At 47.5% G+C, this 18,781-nt stretch overlaps 6 protein-coding genes and 1 non-coding gene across 7 annotated transcripts; 2 read left to right on the top strand and 5 right to left on the bottom strand.

The window, feature by feature from the left end:
* Positions 1–1,489: 1,489 nt before the first annotated feature.
* F9C07_1526094 (putative methyltransferase) lies at positions 1,490–2,912 on the bottom strand. Its single transcript, XM_041291860.2, has 3 exons — positions 2,658–2,912; positions 2,044–2,604; positions 1,490–1,989 (listed from the first exon to the last, which is right to left on the bottom strand). Exons 1-3 carry the CDS (start codon positions 2,805–2,807, stop codon positions 1,924–1,926), a joined length of 777 nt encoding a protein of 258 aa, XP_041146075.1. The 5' UTR covers positions 2,808–2,912; the 3' UTR covers positions 1,490–1,923.
* Positions 2,913–3,929: 1,017 nt separating this feature from the next.
* On the top strand, positions 3,930–4,334 carry F9C07_3790 (uncharacterized protein; the record flags this gene model as incomplete). Its single annotated transcript, XM_041285816.1, has 1 exon — positions 3,930–4,334. The coding sequence occupies one exon, from the start codon at positions 3,930–3,932 to the stop codon at positions 4,332–4,334; it is 405 nt and encodes a 134-aa protein (XP_041146074.1).
* Positions 4,335–6,462: 2,128 nt separating this feature from the next.
* On the bottom strand, positions 6,463–7,050 carry F9C07_2106373 (uncharacterized protein; the record flags this gene model as incomplete). The annotated part of the gene is made up of 1 exon (XM_041285810.2): positions 6,463–7,050. One exon carries the CDS (start codon positions 7,048–7,050, stop codon positions 6,463–6,465), a length of 588 nt encoding a protein of 195 aa, XP_041146073.2.
* A 65-nt stretch (positions 7,051–7,115) lies between these two features.
* Positions 7,116–7,663, bottom strand: F9C07_3788 (uncharacterized protein; the record flags this gene model as incomplete). Its single annotated transcript, XM_071511133.1, has 2 exons — positions 7,116–7,295; positions 7,604–7,663. 2 exons carry the CDS (start codon positions 7,661–7,663, stop codon positions 7,116–7,118), a joined length of 240 nt encoding a protein of 79 aa, XP_071366391.1.
* A 1,448-nt stretch (positions 7,664–9,111) lies between these two features.
* F9C07_t145 lies at positions 9,112–9,200 on the bottom strand. The gene has a single exon. It is a non-coding gene; the product is annotated as a tRNA-Asp (tRNA).
* Positions 9,201–11,411: 2,211 nt separating this feature from the next.
* On the top strand, positions 11,412–12,788 carry F9C07_2232432 (RNA polymerase II elongator associated protein; the record flags this gene model as incomplete). The annotated part of the gene is made up of 3 exons (XM_041291853.1): positions 11,412–11,417; positions 11,486–11,818; positions 11,889–12,788. The coding sequence occupies 3 exons, from the start codon at positions 11,412–11,414 to the stop codon at positions 12,786–12,788; spliced, it is 1,239 nt and encodes a 412-aa protein (XP_041146072.1).
* Positions 12,789–13,339: 551 nt separating this feature from the next.
* On the bottom strand, positions 13,340–17,317 carry F9C07_2283347 (uncharacterized protein). Its single transcript, XM_041291859.2, has 3 exons — positions 14,933–17,317; positions 14,587–14,856; positions 13,340–14,535 (listed from the first exon to the last, which is right to left on the bottom strand). The coding sequence occupies exons 1-3, from the start codon at positions 15,778–15,780 to the stop codon at positions 13,899–13,901; spliced, it is 1,755 nt and encodes a 584-aa protein (XP_041146071.1). The 5' UTR covers positions 15,781–17,317; the 3' UTR covers positions 13,340–13,898.
* Positions 17,318–18,781: the final 1,464 nt, after the last annotated feature.

The raw sequence follows: 18,781 nt of genomic DNA, 5'->3' as shown, positions 1-18,781 counted from the left end.
TGCTCCAAGGCCTTTATTGAAACCACGAGCATGCGCCGCCATCCATTGTTATAATTAGCGTGCTAGGATGGCGTTTGATGCTTGACCTATTGTCAGCTCAAATCAATGAATACTGACATACCAATCTTTGAGTATTACTCAAATCAATAAAATCAATCGATCGCTGTTGCATACGGTTAGTAGACCAAGCCCAGGTGGTACGAGATGAAGGTGTCGCAAACGGACTGAGGCCATGGTGGGATGATTATGTAGTAGTTCATTTGGAAGCCCATTTTAAAAGATTGTTCAGAGTCTTACACCGGATAGCTTTCTCCCACAAGCGCCTGTACATTCCAACCACCGTTAGCCAGTTTCCCTTGCACAGTTAAGGTATCCTTCAACAATGGTACCTCCTATGCAAGTATTCATATTAGTCAAGTCTCTCCATTCGCTAAGAGCTCAAAAGAGCTTAAATTACGGGAATCATAGCGTTACCTGCAAAGCCAAAGAGCTTTATGTGCTATGTCAGCATAATCTCAATGTCAAACTGAATTTGGACGCAGTCGTATACATTTACCATATCCATCGACACCGTAGCACTTATGATGAAGCGCACGAGACTTCTATTAAGTCTTTCTTCTCTTTTTTCCAACAGCCCAGGTTTGCTTTCACACAACGAAGTAAAAGGTGTTCATAAGTCGAGATATGTGCGCGCTATCCCTCATTGTGCTGTAGATAAATCTCATTATCTCATTCGAATCTGTACCGTACTTGGAAGGTCCCTGAGTGCTTACTCAGTTAAGAGATAAGGATGACTGGCTGACAAAGACATCAATTACTAAATGATAGACATGTGACTATCACATTCTCGCTTTGTTGACCAATACCTCATACTGTTTCCCTTTTTGGTCAATCAAAACGTGATGCCCTGTATGAATGCCTAAGGCACAAATATGTACTATGCCTGAATAGGAAGTTATAGTATACACCGTACTTAATGATTCATTGAACCACGGGTTAACAGCTTGTTGGTAGCACTTCTGCAGTTCAGGTCGATTACAGGCTTTACACAGTTCCTTTACCATGATGAAAACACCCCGGCACGTCAATCCTGGGTTGCGACAATTTAACCCTCTCTATGTGATCAGCTTCAGCCCGGCTTTAGCCCGCAAAGGGGCTTTCATAACCTGCCAGGTGAGATAAGGTAGAAAAAAAACTATTCCTTTCGGACTAGCGTGAACATTTTCCCTTTCTTGTTTTGTGTAGAGGGAAGGGAAAAGTATGTGGTTTTGTCCTACTTTTACCAGTAGCTCCCTGATCCGTGTGGGACATACACTACCCTACAACCGATGTACTTCCTATCTTCTGCCTATAATGAAAACCTATCATTGCTAGGTTTTGTCTTGTTTATTCAAGGCATTCCTCAGGTTAGTCGGTATCCTCCTCAGCGTCTCCATTAAGTTGCATAAACATGTTCATAATGATAAGGACCACAATCGACCAAAAAAAGGCACTTGGAGCAACTATGCCAGTCCATAATGGAAAACCATCTGAGGCTTTTGGAGAATTCCAAGGCCTCTACTAACATGAACGTGTAATAACCTCATGTATAATAGAAAGAGACTACGAACGTTCAACAAAATCAGCAAGACTTACAAGGGCAAAAAGAGATGACAAAGTACCTTCAAGGGACAGTAGAACAGAGGCCCCGATCCCATCTAACACTTGTGAATAGGAGCGGACCGGCTTAGTAGGAATATGAATATGTATAGAGTATGAAACAATCCAGACTTTTATTCTTGCACATCAACGACCTATCATACTACAAATAAGTCGGTCATCTGCACCATTTTCGTGATTCGTCACTTCATGCATTGTGAAACCTTCCAATGCTGTTTTCCTGTTTTCCCCAACCAACGCCATGGTATCTAGTCTATGCATCGTCTATTTGAGCTGATCGTCGGCCCACCTAATCTCGTATCCAAAAACGGTCCTCCTAAGCTTCTCATCCTGCAACAGAGTCAGCAAAAGCTACCACTAAAACCATACTAGAAATGCACTTACACCAGGATCGTTCTCAAACAAGACCGCATCCATAAGCTTCTCAAAGATCTTCGTCACGCGAAATCCATTCTGCTCCGCCAACGGGAAGAACGTCTCCGTCCTGGGCAAGAACCACGGTTCGTACGGTGTGAAGATGACCAAGGCAACGGAATCGGGCGACTTCTTCAGCGTCATTTGCATCGTCTTGATCAAATTGCCATGCTCCCGCCAGCTGTACACCACATCTGCCATGATCAGGACATCGAAGCCCGTCGACCCAGCCGGCAGGTACGCCAACAACGGTTCCACAGGGCTCCCCCACTTATATCCGTCAACGTGCAGGGACGAGTTCTTAGGGATCAACGGTGCGGAGATCTCCGCATTGTAGCGCATGTTACCAACGAGATCGGGATCCGGGTAGTCGGTCATCACGGAAGTGCGAGCGCCCATGACCGCGGCGATAATGCTGGGGACGCCGGCAGCGGCGCCGATCTCGAGCACATCTTTGCCGGCGATGAGCTCGTGCGCATGTTCTTCGATGTAGTGGGAGCTTGTTCGGCCGGCGTTCCAGAGAAGGTTACCCTTGCGAAGCGTCAGTTGGTGGCTTGTGAAAGACAGACTGGGTGCGGTCGTACATAAAGAGGATGGTCCCCAACTAAGCGCACGCGCACCGTTTGGCCGGAGAGCATGTGGTGCTCTGCGAAGGTGGGCTCCTTTTCCGGCTCGTAGAAGCCCTCGGGGTCCTTGAAGAGGTCCCCCGTTTCGAAGTCATCTGCATCCGCCATTTGGATCGTCGTCGAGCCCCCTATTCACGGGGGATCAGGTGGTGCAGAATTGTCATTCGAACCAGAATTCTTCATCTGCGATCGGCAATCATATGCTGAATTCTCTATCGCACACAATAGTGGAGTAGTGGGGGATTGCCGGAAGCGGATTAGCGCTGGGGATCAATTCCAGGGCAGTCACATGAGATCACGTGGTGGGGTTGCGGGTGATGCCGAGGCTTCTCCGGCTAGTATCATTTGATACAGTACGGTACCTGCATTCTCGAGGATTTAACAGCCAATCCCCGCATGGGGTTGGCGGAGATACGGACCTGATACGACTCGGGTAATTGTCGGCATGCGCAAATTAAAATTATCCATCAATTGGACGCTGAGGAGTATAGTGATGCGTTTACTACCTATAGAATACTACCTACTATATTATAGTTACTACCCTACCCCCAAAGGTACTAGGATGAAGTACATATCAAGCCTGTCCAGACGATCACGAATGAATCCCAAGTTTGTCGATCATGGACAATCAATTCCTCAGACCCTAGTCTTTGTTTGCCCCCCCTGATTCTGATTTGCTCCTCCAAAAGTACCGATCGTCAGGTTTAAGTAAGAGACAGACTGCTGCTTAATCTGGTTCTCATTGCGAAAGACTTATCTATCGCCGTCACCACTCCTAGATCATCTTATCTAACGTCATAATCTGGAGGAAAGAGAAAAGAAAGAAAAAAATAAAGATAAAAGAGCCCCACGTGTTGTTACAGAGTGAAGCCGTTTTTTTTTTTTTTCCTTCCCTTCTTCTTCTTCTTCTTTTAGACCCTCATCTAAAAAAATTTTCCCCTTCCTCTTTCCCTTTCTACCTATTATCTTTTCTCCATCACGCCATTCACTCCCTTGAACTACCAATACCATCACCACGTCTATCAAGCCGCCCACTTGGATCAAATCCGAAACCCCACCAGATCAGCCCACATCAGGAAAATCTTCACCTTGTTTTATCCCGCGCGGAAAATCCGATATCTTCACCGATCCTTCCTTAGAAAGATATCTACATCCCGTAAGAACTTAACCACCGGGCTATCCCACTCAACCGCCCCCAACGCAACGACTATCCACCATCATACATCCACAATGGACTCAAGAGTACAAATCCCAGGCAACAGCAACAACCACGCCAATAACAACATGAGCACAGCGCAACAAGCGCTCCTCACCACCTCACCTCAGCCTCACAACCCGCTCAGCCTCGCATCCAAGCAACCAATCCCAACTTCCGGAGCCAGCATACACGAGCGATCAGCATCGCACCACCCCCACACGCAGCCCACTGAATACTCCCAACAGCAGCTGTCCCAATTGCCAGAAGCCAGCGGTCAACAGCCGAATGCCCTGGAAAGCTATCCGCACCAAGTGTCCGGGTCTGGGGGCCCGACCGCTACGGCTCCATTCCTGCGGGACTTCAGCCTCGTAGCGGAGGCGGCCAAACGCGCCCAGATGTCGGTTGTGATGCGTGATTTGGAGGCGGTAACGTTATAGATCCGATGCAGTGCGCTACTGCAGGAGGTGTGGGTTTTATACGGGGTCTTGTGTGACGTGGGCATTTCAAATAGCCGAAGTACGTCTATTGGGGATTCGTGGTCGGGTTTTGGTTAGGCGATGGTGATGGTGATGGTATAGAGGGCAGCGTCTCGTCTCGTCTCGTCTCATGTCATCTCTCTAGGATGGATCCCTGTCTCTTGGTCTAGATCGGGTATGCATGGATGGAGGTTTGGATCGGTACAGTACTACCTACCTACCTTACCACCGCTACCAAAACGATTGATTGATCGATTGATCGATTGCTTGGTGCGGGGAATGAGTCTTCATCCCCTTCTTTATCGTTTTGGTTCTTTGTGCGGACAGATGTTTCTTTGTTTGTTTGAAGCCTTTTTCTCTTATTTCTTGCTGATTAGAGCGATTATACTTTTGGGTGGATGGAACCTGGCTGGCGTTGTGTCTTTCTTTTCTCCTTTCACTTTCTTTATACCAAGTGTTTGTAATTGGCTGGGGGGGTAATGATATCGGGCAAGAACACGAAGTCTGTTTCATGAATTAAACCATATGATTATTGCTCATAAAGCATAAACCATGCTCATAAATCCCACATAAATCGAACTGATACTCAGTATGTATCTATACCTGTATCTGTTTCTGTAATTGTAATAGATACATACAGTTCACAAGGCAACAACAAAAGTATTGGAGTAATACATACAAAAACCAATCCACCCAACCGACGAACTCCAGTTCATCCCTCTAGTCTACTACTAGTATCATGTACGGGGTACCTAAGTACCAAGGGCCAACACAAACCTCAGCCAGCCTCAAAACCCCCAAACACAAACGAAAAAAAAAAAAAAAGAAAAGAAAAGAAAAAGCAAAGCCAAACCCCAAGAACCAAGAAACCCTCCCACGTGTCTCCATACTCAACAATCGATCAATTCCAACCCCCCAAAAGCGGCACTAATAAGCCAGACAAAAAAGGCAATAGGCAAACAGCCCACCTGCAAAACAGAGCAGCCGAAAACCCCTCTAAGCCCAGAAAGGCGTCCGAAAGCGAACCCGACTCGGTAAGGACAGACAAATAAAATTTACAGTTACTAGGCAGGAATATCGGGCCCTTGCTAGGCACGAAAATCGCTTAACCGGGTTCCCGGGAGGAGAAAAAGAAAAACCTAAGGTGGACTACCGCCAATAGTGGCTCCAAGGGTTCTTGTAGTTAGTTCGGACCTCTGTCGCCCCCTTTGTTTACTCTGGACTTTAGGTTGGTTGTTGGCTCATAGGAGGGTCTTGTAAATAAAAAGTGGGTTGAGCTATGGGGCTGAGCTTGGGAAATAAGTTTTTTTTTTTTCGCTTTAATTTCCGAGATGGGGGGTGTTCATTTTATTGCGTTGCCCGGAGGCTTATGAGAGCTATAGTGGGTTAAAACTATTACCGGGGGAGGGATTGGTGTGTTTAGGAGATGGGGGATGTGAGACATCGTTTTGGGTGATTTCAGTTGGGCTCTTGATTTGTAGTCATTTAATTTGGAGAATAGGAGGTTTTGACTCCTGAGGGGTGAACCCCTGGTTTACTACGGCTGTTATAGAGGGCTATTACGTGATGGGATGTTGCGATCAATGGTGGTCCTCTCGTGAAATGTGATATATGCTTTGGTTCTATATACTTCTGGACGAGGTGTGTATATATCACCTGTATATGCATGTATGATGCAAGGGCAACGCAAGATGGAAACGATAAAGCGAAAAATAAAAACAATCACAAAAAAAGACATAGAGTATATACAGACACCCAACACCAAGCTAATGCAAAGGTTAAGGAAAGAATATTGGTAATAGGTACAAAATAACAAGGAAAGGCTACCAAGGAATGACTTTTGGCGGGATATTAAAATGGAAATGTATCGAAGGATGGTACCGCCCGCCTTTGCTGAACTCCGATGAAGAATGCAGTCAAACAGTCGCAAGAGTCTCCTATGCAAAGGAATGCTGCGAATGCTTGCAATATGGCTCGAGATGCGATTAAAAAGTAAAAAGATATGTGTGTGCAGTGGAAAGAAAAAGGAGCGTGGGTTGAGTATCGATGGCGAGTCGGTTGAAGAGTTGATATGTTGTGTTTTTGATGTTTAGATCTGCGTCGACGATCCGATCAGATTCGGCTGCGAGATACTCGCCGCCTGGGCGCCGCGAAGCCGGTTCTTCCGGAAGCCCAGCAATGTCAGTCTCCGGCTCAATCTTCTCGACGGCGGACTGAAGCTGTTGTCGGTCGACATTATCGACATGGGCCGGGCACGCGGGGCTTCAGCGGGACTCTCCGATCCCGAGAGCGATCCAGCACGGGAACCCGGGGCGCTGGTGTCCATCATCATCAGGGTAGACTGGCGACGCTTGCTGCGGATCTTGTCGGTGGTGTTGCGTGGGTCCAGCTGGAGGGAGAAGTCTTCTTTGATGTCATCGAGGGCGTGGGAGAATCGACGCAGGAGTGTGGAGGGTCTGTCCCCGTAGAGCGATGGCTCCCGCTGTTCCAGGCCGTACATTTGAGGGGGGGTCGATTCGGGGGAATCAGACCGCAATGGAGTTGAGTAGTAGCGAGGGCATTTTACAGGTTCCCTCCGACGAGGAAGAGATGGGAAGTATGCCTGAGGGTGAGGATGTTGCAAGATGGGACTATTAGAACCGGAGGAGGAAGAGGAGGACGAGGAAGTCAACATCATTCTTTAAATTTTGTCGATAGGATCGAAGAGCTCCGAATTGAGTATCTGAATTAGGGAATTCTTGGCTAGTGAGTGGTGATGTACAAAAATGTGAGAGTGGTGATAACGATAGCGATAGCGATAGCGATAGTGATAGTGATAATAATAGCAGTAGGAGGAGTAATAGTATAAAGTATTCGAGTAAAAATTCTCAGCCCAACCCAAGCCGAGTCAGACAGTTCGTCTGATGCCGGTGTAGGGATGGGCTGGGGTTTAAGAAATAATTATAGCAGCGATTGGAAAAAAGACTAAAGGAGGGAAAGTGGAACTGCACATTGTTAGTGAGTGGCTCAATACTGGATCGGTATTTTGGTACGGCTGATGTATGTACGGATCCGTATCGGGACAGTCTCCACGTCTCTAATGTGTATGCACTCGTTCTGTTTCTGTTTCTATTCCTTTATCTTCCAGTTTTCTTGATTTTAATTATTTATTTCTTAATTTATTTAATTTTTGTTTTTTTAATCTTATAAGAATTAAAAACATGATTTGCTTGTCATAAGAAAGTCATTACATTAACAGCGACCACGACTGACATGGTCCACAGGGTTAACCACCGGGGCCGGTTTCGCATTTTTCTCTGGATCATACAATGAAAATATCGGCTTTAATCTATGAGATCTCGTTCTGTAACATCGGCGGTTGCCTTGGGGGAACCGACCGGTGTTCATTGGCCGACGTGGCGGCTGGCAGCCCGTCCACCACGGAACAGATTGATAATGACTGAGATCCGTCGCAAAATCTGGTTTCAGTTGAAACATGGACAGAGAACGAGGTCTCCAAGTCTCCGAGAAGGTGGTACATGGTATGACAGTGTAGTGGCAGTTGAGAGAATGGTGTATCTTATGGAGTGTGTTTATGGATGGGTAAGAAAGGAGAATACCAAATGGTAAGGGGAAAACCCAAAATAATCAAGAACAATACCTACCTAACAGGAGATGGGACCACAATCCACTGGGGGCCTCATTCCATCGGAAGCACGGGAGTTCGCGCAATAAGGATGCGAGCCAGGACCACCTGTACTCTTTGGTTTGAATTTACTGGCAGGACCTAAAGGTACGGGGCACACCATTCGGTCGGGAATGATGGAATTCTTTGTCTCATTGGGGAAGTATCTGGCATCATTCTTCTGACCTCCATGCATACACATACACCTACTAGTCTTCTCTACTAATTCTGCAAACGAATGTGGTACAATTATGCATACATCCGTCCCAGCCCTGAATAACGTGATACATACTCCGTACGGGGAGCTTCGACGAGAAAATTCCTGAACTGGATCACTGTCGGTAAAAATAATCTCTCTGTAACCAATGACCCTGCCCACCTTTGCCCCTAACGCATTAGCGCTCAATCAGCCACTCTGATACTTGCTCGTCATGATTTCATCGCAACCCCCACAGCCACAAGGGATGTGGATTCTTTCTTGGCATCCCCCCGGCATGTGCGCACTCCGTCCAGAGATTGGCTGCTAGCACACGAATTCGACCAACTAAACCCCTTCTTTCCCTAGTCCGGAAAACGTAATATGGAAGGAATCTGCGAAAAGAAAGGTTTTCGGTGTCCGCCGTCAACAAGGTTCGTCGTTACCCACTGTTTTGGGAAATGCAATCGGTCCTGGCGGCTGATGTTCAGCCCATCATGGCGAATTCTCTACCACTCCTTTCGCGCCGGTTGGCCTGGTGATTGCTCATTGGAGAATCAAACCGTCGACTAACTTGAGTTCGCCGATCACGGCACATTTGGCGCTTGAGAAGGCCCCATGGCTCGTTCGTCTGCGTATGTACAATGCCGCAATCATGCGTCATTGTTACGGGGGTTTTATATTAGGTGAGATGAGTCTAAAACAGTTTCACTCATGGTGCTTCACTTGAAAGTTGACAGAGACGATCCATGGATGACAGGCGGCTGACTGTGGTCTTCATGGACCAAAGTTAATCTTTCTCAATTGTTCGCCTCCATGACAACCCCCAGAATGAAAAGTCAATATGAAAAACAACGACCTGAAAATAAAAAAGGAATCTCCCCGACTGGGAGTCGAACCCAGGTCTCCCGCGCTTGTTCTCGTATGAGATGACAAGCGGAAATCATGACCGTTAGACCATCGAGGACTTCTAATTATAGAAGAGCTTTACTATTTCATCCTATAAACAGAAATTCTCTCCTCATACCTTACTTCCGACAGTTCTGACGATGCATCTGCAGAATACCACGTCAACCATTCTAGAACCCCGTGAGTCCATACCTACAACAAACCGATGCATACCAGGTGGATCCAGTCCTACCCACTGCAATGCATAAGAAAACACAGTATCCCAAGAAAAGAACCACACAATGAGACCTTTCCTCCCATGCAACCCATGGAACCAAGACAATCCCAAACAACCCAATCCACACCTCCCCAAGCAAGGACAATACAGACACAATAAAATACAATGAGCTGGAGATACTCAAGTTTCAGAATAACCCACACACGGGCATTCCAGACCGTTCCCACTAACTCGTAAGCCTGGTCGTCATCAATCAGCCACTCAGCGGTCCCCCACTCGATCTGCCGAAACCTGCTCCAACGGAGAGATGACAGATGGCCACGACCGGCGCACGAATGGGGCATCATCGCTTATCCGGTCGGCTCCATCTGATGGACAACAATGCTTTGACCGTACCATTCCCGATTGGCTCCGGCGTCTCGGAGCCTCACCTGTCACTCCGGGAACTACGCGGCTTTGCGAACTCCATCCTATAAAGCGTCGTATGCTTGCAGCAACCGGTCCTTTCTGATTCGCTACGGATTTTGCCCGTTTATTGTGGCTGAAGCTTGTTTCACTGGCCATGTGTGATTTTACGCTGCTGCCTGGGGACGTCTTGGTGATCGGCCGATTTGCCCGTCCTCGGTAAAGGAGATCCGGGGAGGAGCCGAAGGTGGAGGACGTCAAGAGTTTCTTTCTATAGATGTTGCGATAATATCTAGTCGGTCGATGGACAGCAAGGGCTGCGTTCATTGGTGGTGCTTTGACAAGTTAAAGCCGAGGACGAGTTCACTGTCGAGCATGAATACCGAAACTAGAGCAACATCATGCACCAATCATTCCACTACTCCATCGCTTAGCAGTATCGCCATGCCTCCACCAACATTGCTGAATGTGAAACGCAGCCATTGTACCGTACTGCGATATAATGGTACGCCAGCGCTTGCCAAGAAACGTCCTATGGTTGGAAGGATTCTAGAACTTGGACAAACACATGTGAAAGTATTGACGCATAGAGCGTCAACTCCGAATTTGCTGCTTCGCATTTGCCACTTGTGAGAAGCCTATGATTCTCTGCGGGCAAATTCTGACCATTCATCCATACCGGTCTGACTTATACATAAGCGGAAATCTTAACGACAAATTTCTGGGATCTCAACTATCACCATGAATGACAGGAGGCTACAAACATTGCACTAGCTCCTCGGCACAGTAACAATTCGTCAATGCGTTAAGTAAGTCAATTCTTGGTAGGGCTACTAATCACTAAAGTACATACATTGTGCCAAGCTCATCAACACGTTTAAAACGAGTGCAGCGAGCACTGAGGACGGAAACACAAATCCTCTAGCCCAGCTGTTCAACAGTACTAGATACATCCACCACATGCCAGTTACTAATCTAGCCCAGATCTACTCGTCCGTTCATTCACGTCTCTAATACACCAATTTAGCTACTCCATATTCCCTGCAGATAATCACCCAGCTCCTATCTTGCTGGACGACTCTACTTTCCCTCTTGATCTCATTTCCGATAAAATCGAAAGTGAACAAATGACAATAGACTCTATAGTTTCCTTTTGTTCTTCAGCGGTGATACCGAGTTGCTCAAACGCTACACAATTGACTGAATGAAAGAAAGATTCAGACCAACGTACCCTCCGCGCAAGTAGCGTTGACTCTCAAAATAGCTGACTAGAGGTATAATATTCTGACGATCACTTGGCACAGCAATCGAGCAGCACATGCAAGGTAGATCCTCGGCAGAAAAGCATAGTATTAAGAAAACAACCACACCAAACATACCCAGTGGACGATCTTAACACGACAAAATAAAATAAGCTAAATAATCCTGAGAAAGTAAACCGATCCAAAGCCCAACAAGCTTCTAACCCAATTTTAAATTCCACCCGTGCATATATATGTACATAGTATACAATCCTATCCCGATAAACAACCGATAAGAAAAGTCACATGTGCCCCGCACTCCGCAACGCCAAAAAATCGCCCAAAAAAAAGCCCCCTCCAAAACCACCACCTCAAACAACTACCCAATTACCCAAAAAAAAAAAAAATGCCTGTAAGCAAACCAAACTCAATATCCTCCCACAATCCCTCCAAATTAACAATCACACCCCCAAATAACAGCTCATAATCCTAACCGGCTACCCCTGCTCGGGGCTAACCCACCGCGCGAACCAACTCGCAACAGGCCTCCAAGAAACCCAAGAAGCCGTGTTCCCCGACGCCGAAAAACCGCCCTACAAAATCCACGTCGTATCAACACATGATGAAAACCGCCCGCGCACAGTCTACGACCATGCGCGCACGGAGAAGGAAGCCCGCGGCGCGGCGTACGCGCGGGCGCGCCGTATGCTAGGAAAGGACAGTTTCGTGATTCTTGACGGCATGAATTATATCAAGGGGTATCGGTATCAGTTATGGTGTGAGGCGAAGGCATTGGGGACGACGTGCTGTGTTGTATGTTTCTTTCTTCTTTTCTTACTGTACTTCCATGTCCATATAGAAGTACTAACAAGGATACCTACAGGTCCACGTCGGAACACCAATCGACCAATGCGTCGCGAACAACGAAGCCCGGCTTAATCGTCAGTCTCAATCTCAATCGGAACCTGAACCTGAATCCCAATCCCAATCCGAAACAACAACACCTGCTACAGATACAAATACAACTACCGAGAAACCCACAGACCCAGAGCAGCCCTACCCACCCGAGCTTCTCCAAAACCTCATCTTCCGGTACGAAGAACCATCCACACACAGCAGATGGGACAAGCCCCTATTCACCGTCCCCTGGAGCGACGAAAAACCCCCAATCGCCGACATCTGGACCGCCCTAACAGGCATCCCGCACCCTTCAACAGCTGCCGCCGAGACCGAGGACCAACTCCCAACCCTAACCTCAGCGCTCACAAACACTCACCTCTCCTCCGCCGCGTCGATAGCGCCCTCAACAACAACCAAAGGAGGGGGATCCTTCCGCCGCGAACGCCCGAAGATAAAACCCCACCTTGCTACCGTGCAGCCGACCTCTACCGATTCGGGACTTCTCTATAGTATGGAGAAGCGGACGTCGGCGGTGGTATCTGCGATTCGGAGCTTCGTGGTCGAGAATCCGTCTGCGGAAGGTGCGTTGGCGAAGGCCGGGGATCATGCGGATGGGATTAGGATTGCTGTGCCGGAGGTGGAAACGCCGGTGTTCGTACCGGCGCATGTGGCGATGACGGCGACGACGGATGAGCTTGGTGGTGCTGGGGGGATTCTGGCGGTGCCCAGGTTACAGAGGTTGAGGAGGCAGTGGATTACGTTGAATCGGGCATATGTGGCGAAAGTGGCCGGGGGAGATAAGACAAGTCTGGGGGCGGATCAGGTTGGGGATGCGTTTGTGAGGTTCTTGAATGCGGATTTTGCAGGAGAGGGGGTTGCTTGATGAGTTGTCTTTACTGGATTTGCATGAAGCGAGAAAAGTCTGGATACTGGTGTTTATGAGCGTGTGGATAGAGTATAGATAGGGTTCGATTGCTGTGTTATGGTTTACGAGTGATGATCTGATCTGATTTCGAAAGTCTAATCTTATTATCTTTTGCAGACTGGAAGCCCTTCTACGAAGTGGTTATGTTTTTGTAGAGAAAGTAGCAACGGGGTAGTCTGGTATTGATCTGAACATTTTGTTTGAAATAAACAGAAGGGGAATATATATGCGAAGAAGCAAAGCATAAACAAATCAGTAGGGGAATCGAAGAGAATATGCAGGGTATATCTTTATATCCAGGTAGAAACCAAAAACCAATACACAGTGAACAGTGAACAGAAATATAAACAAGAAAGGGTAAATAAGCAAACGATTCTAAATATCCCAAGGCGCCGAGCCGTATCCTTTTTTTTTTTTTTTTTGGTCTTCCATTGTCCCAACCAATGTGTGATGATTTTCTGTGCTTTCACTTTTTTCTTTTTTTCTTTTTCTTTTTCTTTTTCTTTTTCTTTTTCCCTTTTTTTTTTTTTTTTTTTTTTTTTTTTGTTGCAAATAGAAAAATTTTTGAATTCTGAGTTAAAAAACACCAATTGAGAAGGAATGTTACATGGAATAGCAAGCTTTCCATGTCAGGAGAAGGGGAAGTATTTCCAATGGAAATACTAGTTCAAAAGGCCATGCCTGGCGGCATTTGTGGCAGATTGCAGCATTCCTGCTCCAGTAGCCACAGTGACAATCTCTAGGTTGCTACTAACCAAAGTAGCATCGCTATGAGAAAGGACAGTCAACTGCCCAGGTCCACTGTGGCAGCTCGGAGAGGACGATGGTCAGTGACACATCGCTGCGGAGGTGTGCTCCTGGCAAACCGGAAGGTATGTATGAGATCCTCTATACAGAAATAGGAAATCTAGCAAGGCCGGGGAAGTGAGCTCGGACAGGTCCGCGGTTCTTTCACACATCCATAAGGGGTTCTCATGATGGACATCATGAGATGTTTAAACGGTAAATCATCCAATCCTTGGTGACCTTAAAGGGACAGGCTGTCAGCATGATTGTGGCTCCCTTCGTTCAAGCAGGTAGACCATTGGCAATCTGGGCAGCAGCCTGGCTGGCTTCAATGTGGCGGTAGTTCAACCCCAGAGTGATCAGCTCCTGAAGGCTGGCGTTGACCTTCTCGTGCATCGATGAATCTTGCGGAGTGATTTTGCTCAGCTCCTCGAGGAGTCGGGAGCGGCAGTTGTAGTAGTTCCTCTCTGCGTTCTGAAGTCTCTGGCTGTGATGGGCGGAGGTCTGCTGGGCCGCTTTGAGCGGGTTGGTCTGGGACTGGGTGGAGCGAGTGCGCTTCATGGTCTGCGCTCCAGAAACGCCAGTCACCCGACGCTTGCGTCCAACGGCTTCCTTCTTCTTAGCAGCCTGGCCGGTAGTTGGGGAAGCATCTGGGGAGCTGGGTCGGTCAGAAGAAGCATAATCGTGGACGCGCCTCATGTGGTCAAAGAGGTTCCACCGACGGGGAAATCCATATCCGGGAATCGAACGGTCGCATCCTTCAAAAAGGCAAAGGTGAGGGTTGTCTCCATGGCCATGGAATCCATGAGCTTCGCGCTCGTGGCGGAAGAGGCATGCATTGGAAGAGAATTGCAACTGGGCATCCATGCAGGCAGGCACCTTGCAACGGTATGGCTTCAGGTGGGAATCCAGATATTTACTACACACAATTAGCCACATTTTCCCGCGATAGTAATGTGTCGGAACTTACTGATAAGCACACTTCTGGGTGGTGGGAGCGTGGTTGCAAGGCTTGTCTCCGTTGGCAAAAGGGCAGTAGTACTTTCCATCATTGTGAGTAGGCAAAGAATAGTATGGATGATCCCGGGGATTGCGCAGTTCAGTGGATTCCTTGGTGGATCGCTGCCGGACGGGCTCCTTTGGCAGGGGAGGGAAAAACTCTGGGTCCTGCTTCACCTGGGTCTGGGATGGTGGGGTGTGAAGAGCTGGTCTACGTGCATTCTTAGAAGCCCGGATGGTTCTATTGAGGGGGATAGGTGATTAGGATCATTCCAAGACATGATCAATACGTAAATGGGAGTCAAAGGGGGACTTACTTGTTTGGGTCCTGTTCCGCGAGCGGCGGCGTGAGCGGGAACAACGGGTCTCCTAGATTGATACCATGGCTTCCAACGGGAGTGGTTGTAACATCCTTCAACATGGCATCCTCGTGGGTCATAAACGATGGGTATCCGGTGTGGGAACATGAGGAAGTAACAGAGACATCATTACTCGCTTCCGTCAAAGGGGGAGAGACGGGAACGGGGTGAAACATGCTGGAAGAAAATTGTTCAAGTGGTGATCCGTGGTAGTTTCTGGTATCTGTCACCATGGAATTCCAAGCATCGCTAGCAGCCAGGTGGCTGTCGTCTGTGTGAGAGCTGTGGCTAGACAGCGCATCATCAGTGCAGGACTGGTTCCCGCTTTGGCCGGAGACATCATCATAAGCAGTCAAGTCCATCATGGAGTATGGGTTGAAATCTTGGGGATGTGTGAGATCCAGGTCATTATCATGAAAGCCTGGGTATTCAGATCCGGTGTGATACATTACATCAGTGGGGCCCACGGTGGAAGGCATTAATTGGTGGGACAAATTGAAAGACAACATCTGTACTTCTGGAGATTCTGGCTTGGTGGATGGGATGACACCATTGTCTAGTGAGTCCACATCGCCCAAAGCCCATGACGGCAGTCCGTGGGGAGTTCCATGGCTTTGATGTGTACTGGAGCACAAAGAGAAATTGTCCTGGCTTGAAAGGTCATCATCCTGGATCGATCTGGAGGCCATGTTTGAGATTCCTGGGATTAAATCGGTATGCCTGGGCAGAGAGATGTGGTCCATGTTTTTCAACGCTGACTGGGACAAAGAAACCTGTTCTGGGTCGTTCTTGATGTGGCAAGGCATTGTGATATATTTGAGATCCAGCTCAGCTGGGAAGTAATAGCAAGCACTAAAGAAAGAACTGGATGTCAGTAAATAAACCTTTGCATTTCTGAAACATGATCATTGACACTAATGAAACAACACATGTCCGCGATCCAAGAGGGAGTGACGTCCTAAGAATCGGTTAGTTGACTGAACGATTGCCTGAGAATCATCGGAAGTACCAACCAAAGAACATATGATCCATTAATACTATCACTAAGGTCCAGGCTAAGTGACGTGATAATCCAGGCAACCTATACACACAATGGCCAGACAAGAAGCGACAGTAAAAGCACAGCGACATGGGGGTCCACAACGCATCCGAGCTACGCGCCGTGTTGTGATCCTTCTGAGATTTCGATGACCAGCAAAATCCATTGAGTATTAGTCCAGAAGACTACAAGACCTGCGAGCAAGGTGGAGTAAAGGTCAAGACATTATCAGGCGCGAGGTTCTGTCTCCATTGGTGCCGTCAATCTCTCAGGTGTTCATCAATTCCAGCAAACATCATTTGATTCATCCAGAGGTGGGGCGATTAGAGCATTGTGTGGTCCAGGGGCAGGTCAAGGCTGTAATACATTATAAATTCCTCAGGGCGGTGGGTCATGTCCAAGATGGTTTCATTAAAGTCCAGGGGGTATCCAAGGCCAATATAATCCAATTCTCTCCTCCGGATGGAGGAAGAGAGTCCACGGGTCCAGGAACGGTATAAAAGAATCCAAGTGGGGTTGAGTGTGCAACATTAAACAACACTCAAAGTGTCCAGTCTCACAGCGGGCGCTGGGACAAAAATTGTTTCCATGGTCATCATTATTCAAGTTACCGTCATTGAAGACGGGGCAAGTGTCCAGCACGGCAATAGTAGATAAAACAAATCAGGAATCCAGCAAGTCCGGTAATACGATATAACACGGGTCGTCCACAGTCGGTCGTCCAGGGTGATTTGTCGAGATGCGAGACAGAAAGGAAACGCAAAAGCAAAAACAAGAACACAAAGGAAAAATCAAGGGGACTACCTGTTATTTGTCGATGACTGCTCAGACCAAAAAGCCTGGGAGTGAAGACACAAAGCACAAACTAGGCAAGTCCTATCCTGGAGAATGGACTAAGATCCAATGGGTTGTATGGTGGACCAGAGGGAGGTTCTTTTTCTTCTGAATTCCAAGATCCACGGGTTGGACTGGAGGAAGAGAAGCAGAGAAAAGAAAAAAGCAACAAGAGGCCTTCGGCAGAGCAGTTGGGATGTGTGGGAGTATGGAAAGGGGATCAGCTGATTTGACTGTGACAAAATCAAGCACGGAAGCAGTATAGTGGAGGGAGGTATTGTATGTATGGTGACGGATGTATGAAAAGTGGAGTGACGTTAGGGGGGGGTATCTCTTGTCAAAACAAAAAAAATCAAAGTTAAGGTTAAGAATTCTCCTGAATCCTTGGTTTCGTTTCTGTCCTGGGAATGGTTTCTTTTGTTGGAAGACCGAATGATGTCTGAAGTAGAAATAGAAGAGATCGAGAAAGAATTGGATCCGGAGGGGGGGAAACGACGGCTTTTTAGATGCTTTGGAGGGAGAAAAATGGCAAGCGTGGGGTGGATTCGCAGCGTCTGAGCGGCGTGACGGACTCGCATTCTGCAGCAGTAGCGGCGCCTCACTAGGCGGATGGCGGGCGATGATTTGGTGCTGCGCGACATGGCGGTGATGGTGGTGCAACATGCGACGGTGTTGAGCCAGCCAATAACGGAGACTTGACGTGGCAGCGGGACGAAGGATCCTCTTTCCCGTGGTCCATTAACGGTACTTGCCCAATCTGGCGGTGAAGCGGGTCCCACTTCGGCCCGTTCGTTTATTGGCCTTAAAAAGGGGTCCTCATCCCGTCCATTGCATCATTGGAGGTGAATCTCCCTCCCGCGACTAAAAAAGGCGTTCACCAGAACCCAATCCTGCAGGTATATCTTGCGCTCTTCTACGCCTATCATTCTCCCCCCCACTCCCCTCCCATCTTGTTTTACGACTCCCCTATTGGAGATCCACTTCTGCCTCGTGAAAGTTGCACTTGACTCCTATGAGTCCCATCCCATCGTTTGGCTGTGAGCCCTACCACGTCAAACCCCTCCATCTCATCGGGGAACATGAAAAGATGTTGCTCACCTGCATGTCACTGCGGAAAGGAGGGGTTGCGATACCAATGGACCCCTCCTCTCACCCTGTCTGACACTTTGCGACTTCATCTTGCAGCGCGTCTGTGCCAACATGCTTCACTTATGGACTGGATGAGAACGAAAGTACGTCGGATGACAGGGAGAGGGGTTCCTGTTTCATGACAACACAGTAAAAAGGGGGCTTACCATGATTATTTGCTCTTGTTTTTTGCTTATTGCACACACATACAATGTGTCACTGCTGGCCATTACCTTCTTTACACTTCGACTACTAGTGGGTTCGCCAATGGGCTGCCCCATCAAGCCCACGTTGGGCAGCAATGCGTCTACTAGAAGATGATAATCGGGGCCATCGGGAACCTTATGAGAAATGAATTATTTTATTTGATTGTTTAGGATGTAGCCTAGCCATAGAAATTCTTCTCAAATGGAACGTATCATATTGGTGGTCTACTATCTTCTATAGTCTTCATTCAGTCAGTCATGAGCTTCAAACTTAGAAAACAATGAAAGTAAGAATGCAATGACAGGCAGAGACAATATCAGACAAAGGTGAAAGATGGTATAAGGTTGTCGTTCAACGGTCCGAAGACCTCAGGTGAACTATGCTTATAACTTATGGTGATCATCATAAAAGGAAAAGGGGGGGAACGAGATTTCCATGTCTCCGCCGTCGTAACAAATAATGACAAGGGGGAAAAAAGAAAAAAAAGAGAGAAAAAAAAATTAATCGCTCACCTATTATTATTTTTATTAATTTTAATTTTTCAGGAGACCAAATAATGATCAATTATTGAGCCGAATCTCTCACATTGTCTCAGCCAG

Source organism: Aspergillus flavus, chromosome 4 (assembly GCF_009017415.1).
Source record: "Aspergillus flavus chromosome 4, complete sequence".
Classification (NCBI taxonomy): domain Eukaryota; kingdom Fungi; phylum Ascomycota; class Eurotiomycetes; order Eurotiales; family Aspergillaceae; genus Aspergillus; species Aspergillus flavus.
Note: the sequence above shows the minus strand (reverse complement) of the source record. Positions and strands in the feature narration are given on the sequence as shown.

Bases quoted from the DNA above. Each gene is read 5' to 3' on its own strand.
- F9C07_1526094 (XM_041291860.2), bottom strand. From the start codon at position 2,807: ATGGCGGATGCAGATGACTTCGAAACGGGGGACCTCTTCAAGGACCCC. The intron at 2,605-2,657 runs GTACGACCGCAC...ACGCTTCGCAAG, and splicing joins TTGGGGACCATCCTCTTTAT to GGTAACCTTCTCTGGAACGC. The intron at 1,990-2,043 runs GTAAGTGCATTT...ACTCTGTTGCAG, and splicing joins TGTTTGAGAACGATCCTGGT to GATGAGAAGCTTAGGAGGAC.
- F9C07_2283347 (XM_041291859.2), bottom strand. From the start codon at position 15,780: ATGCCTTGCCACATCAAGAACGACCCAGAACAGGTTTCTTTGTCCCAG. The intron at 14,857-14,932 runs GTAAGTCCCCCT...CCCCCTCAATAG, and splicing joins GCGGAACAGGACCCAAACAA to AACCATCCGGGCTTCTAAGA. The intron at 14,536-14,586 runs GTAAGTTCCGAC...AATTGTGTGTAG, and splicing joins ACCCAGAAGTGTGCTTATCA to TAAATATCTGGATTCCCACC.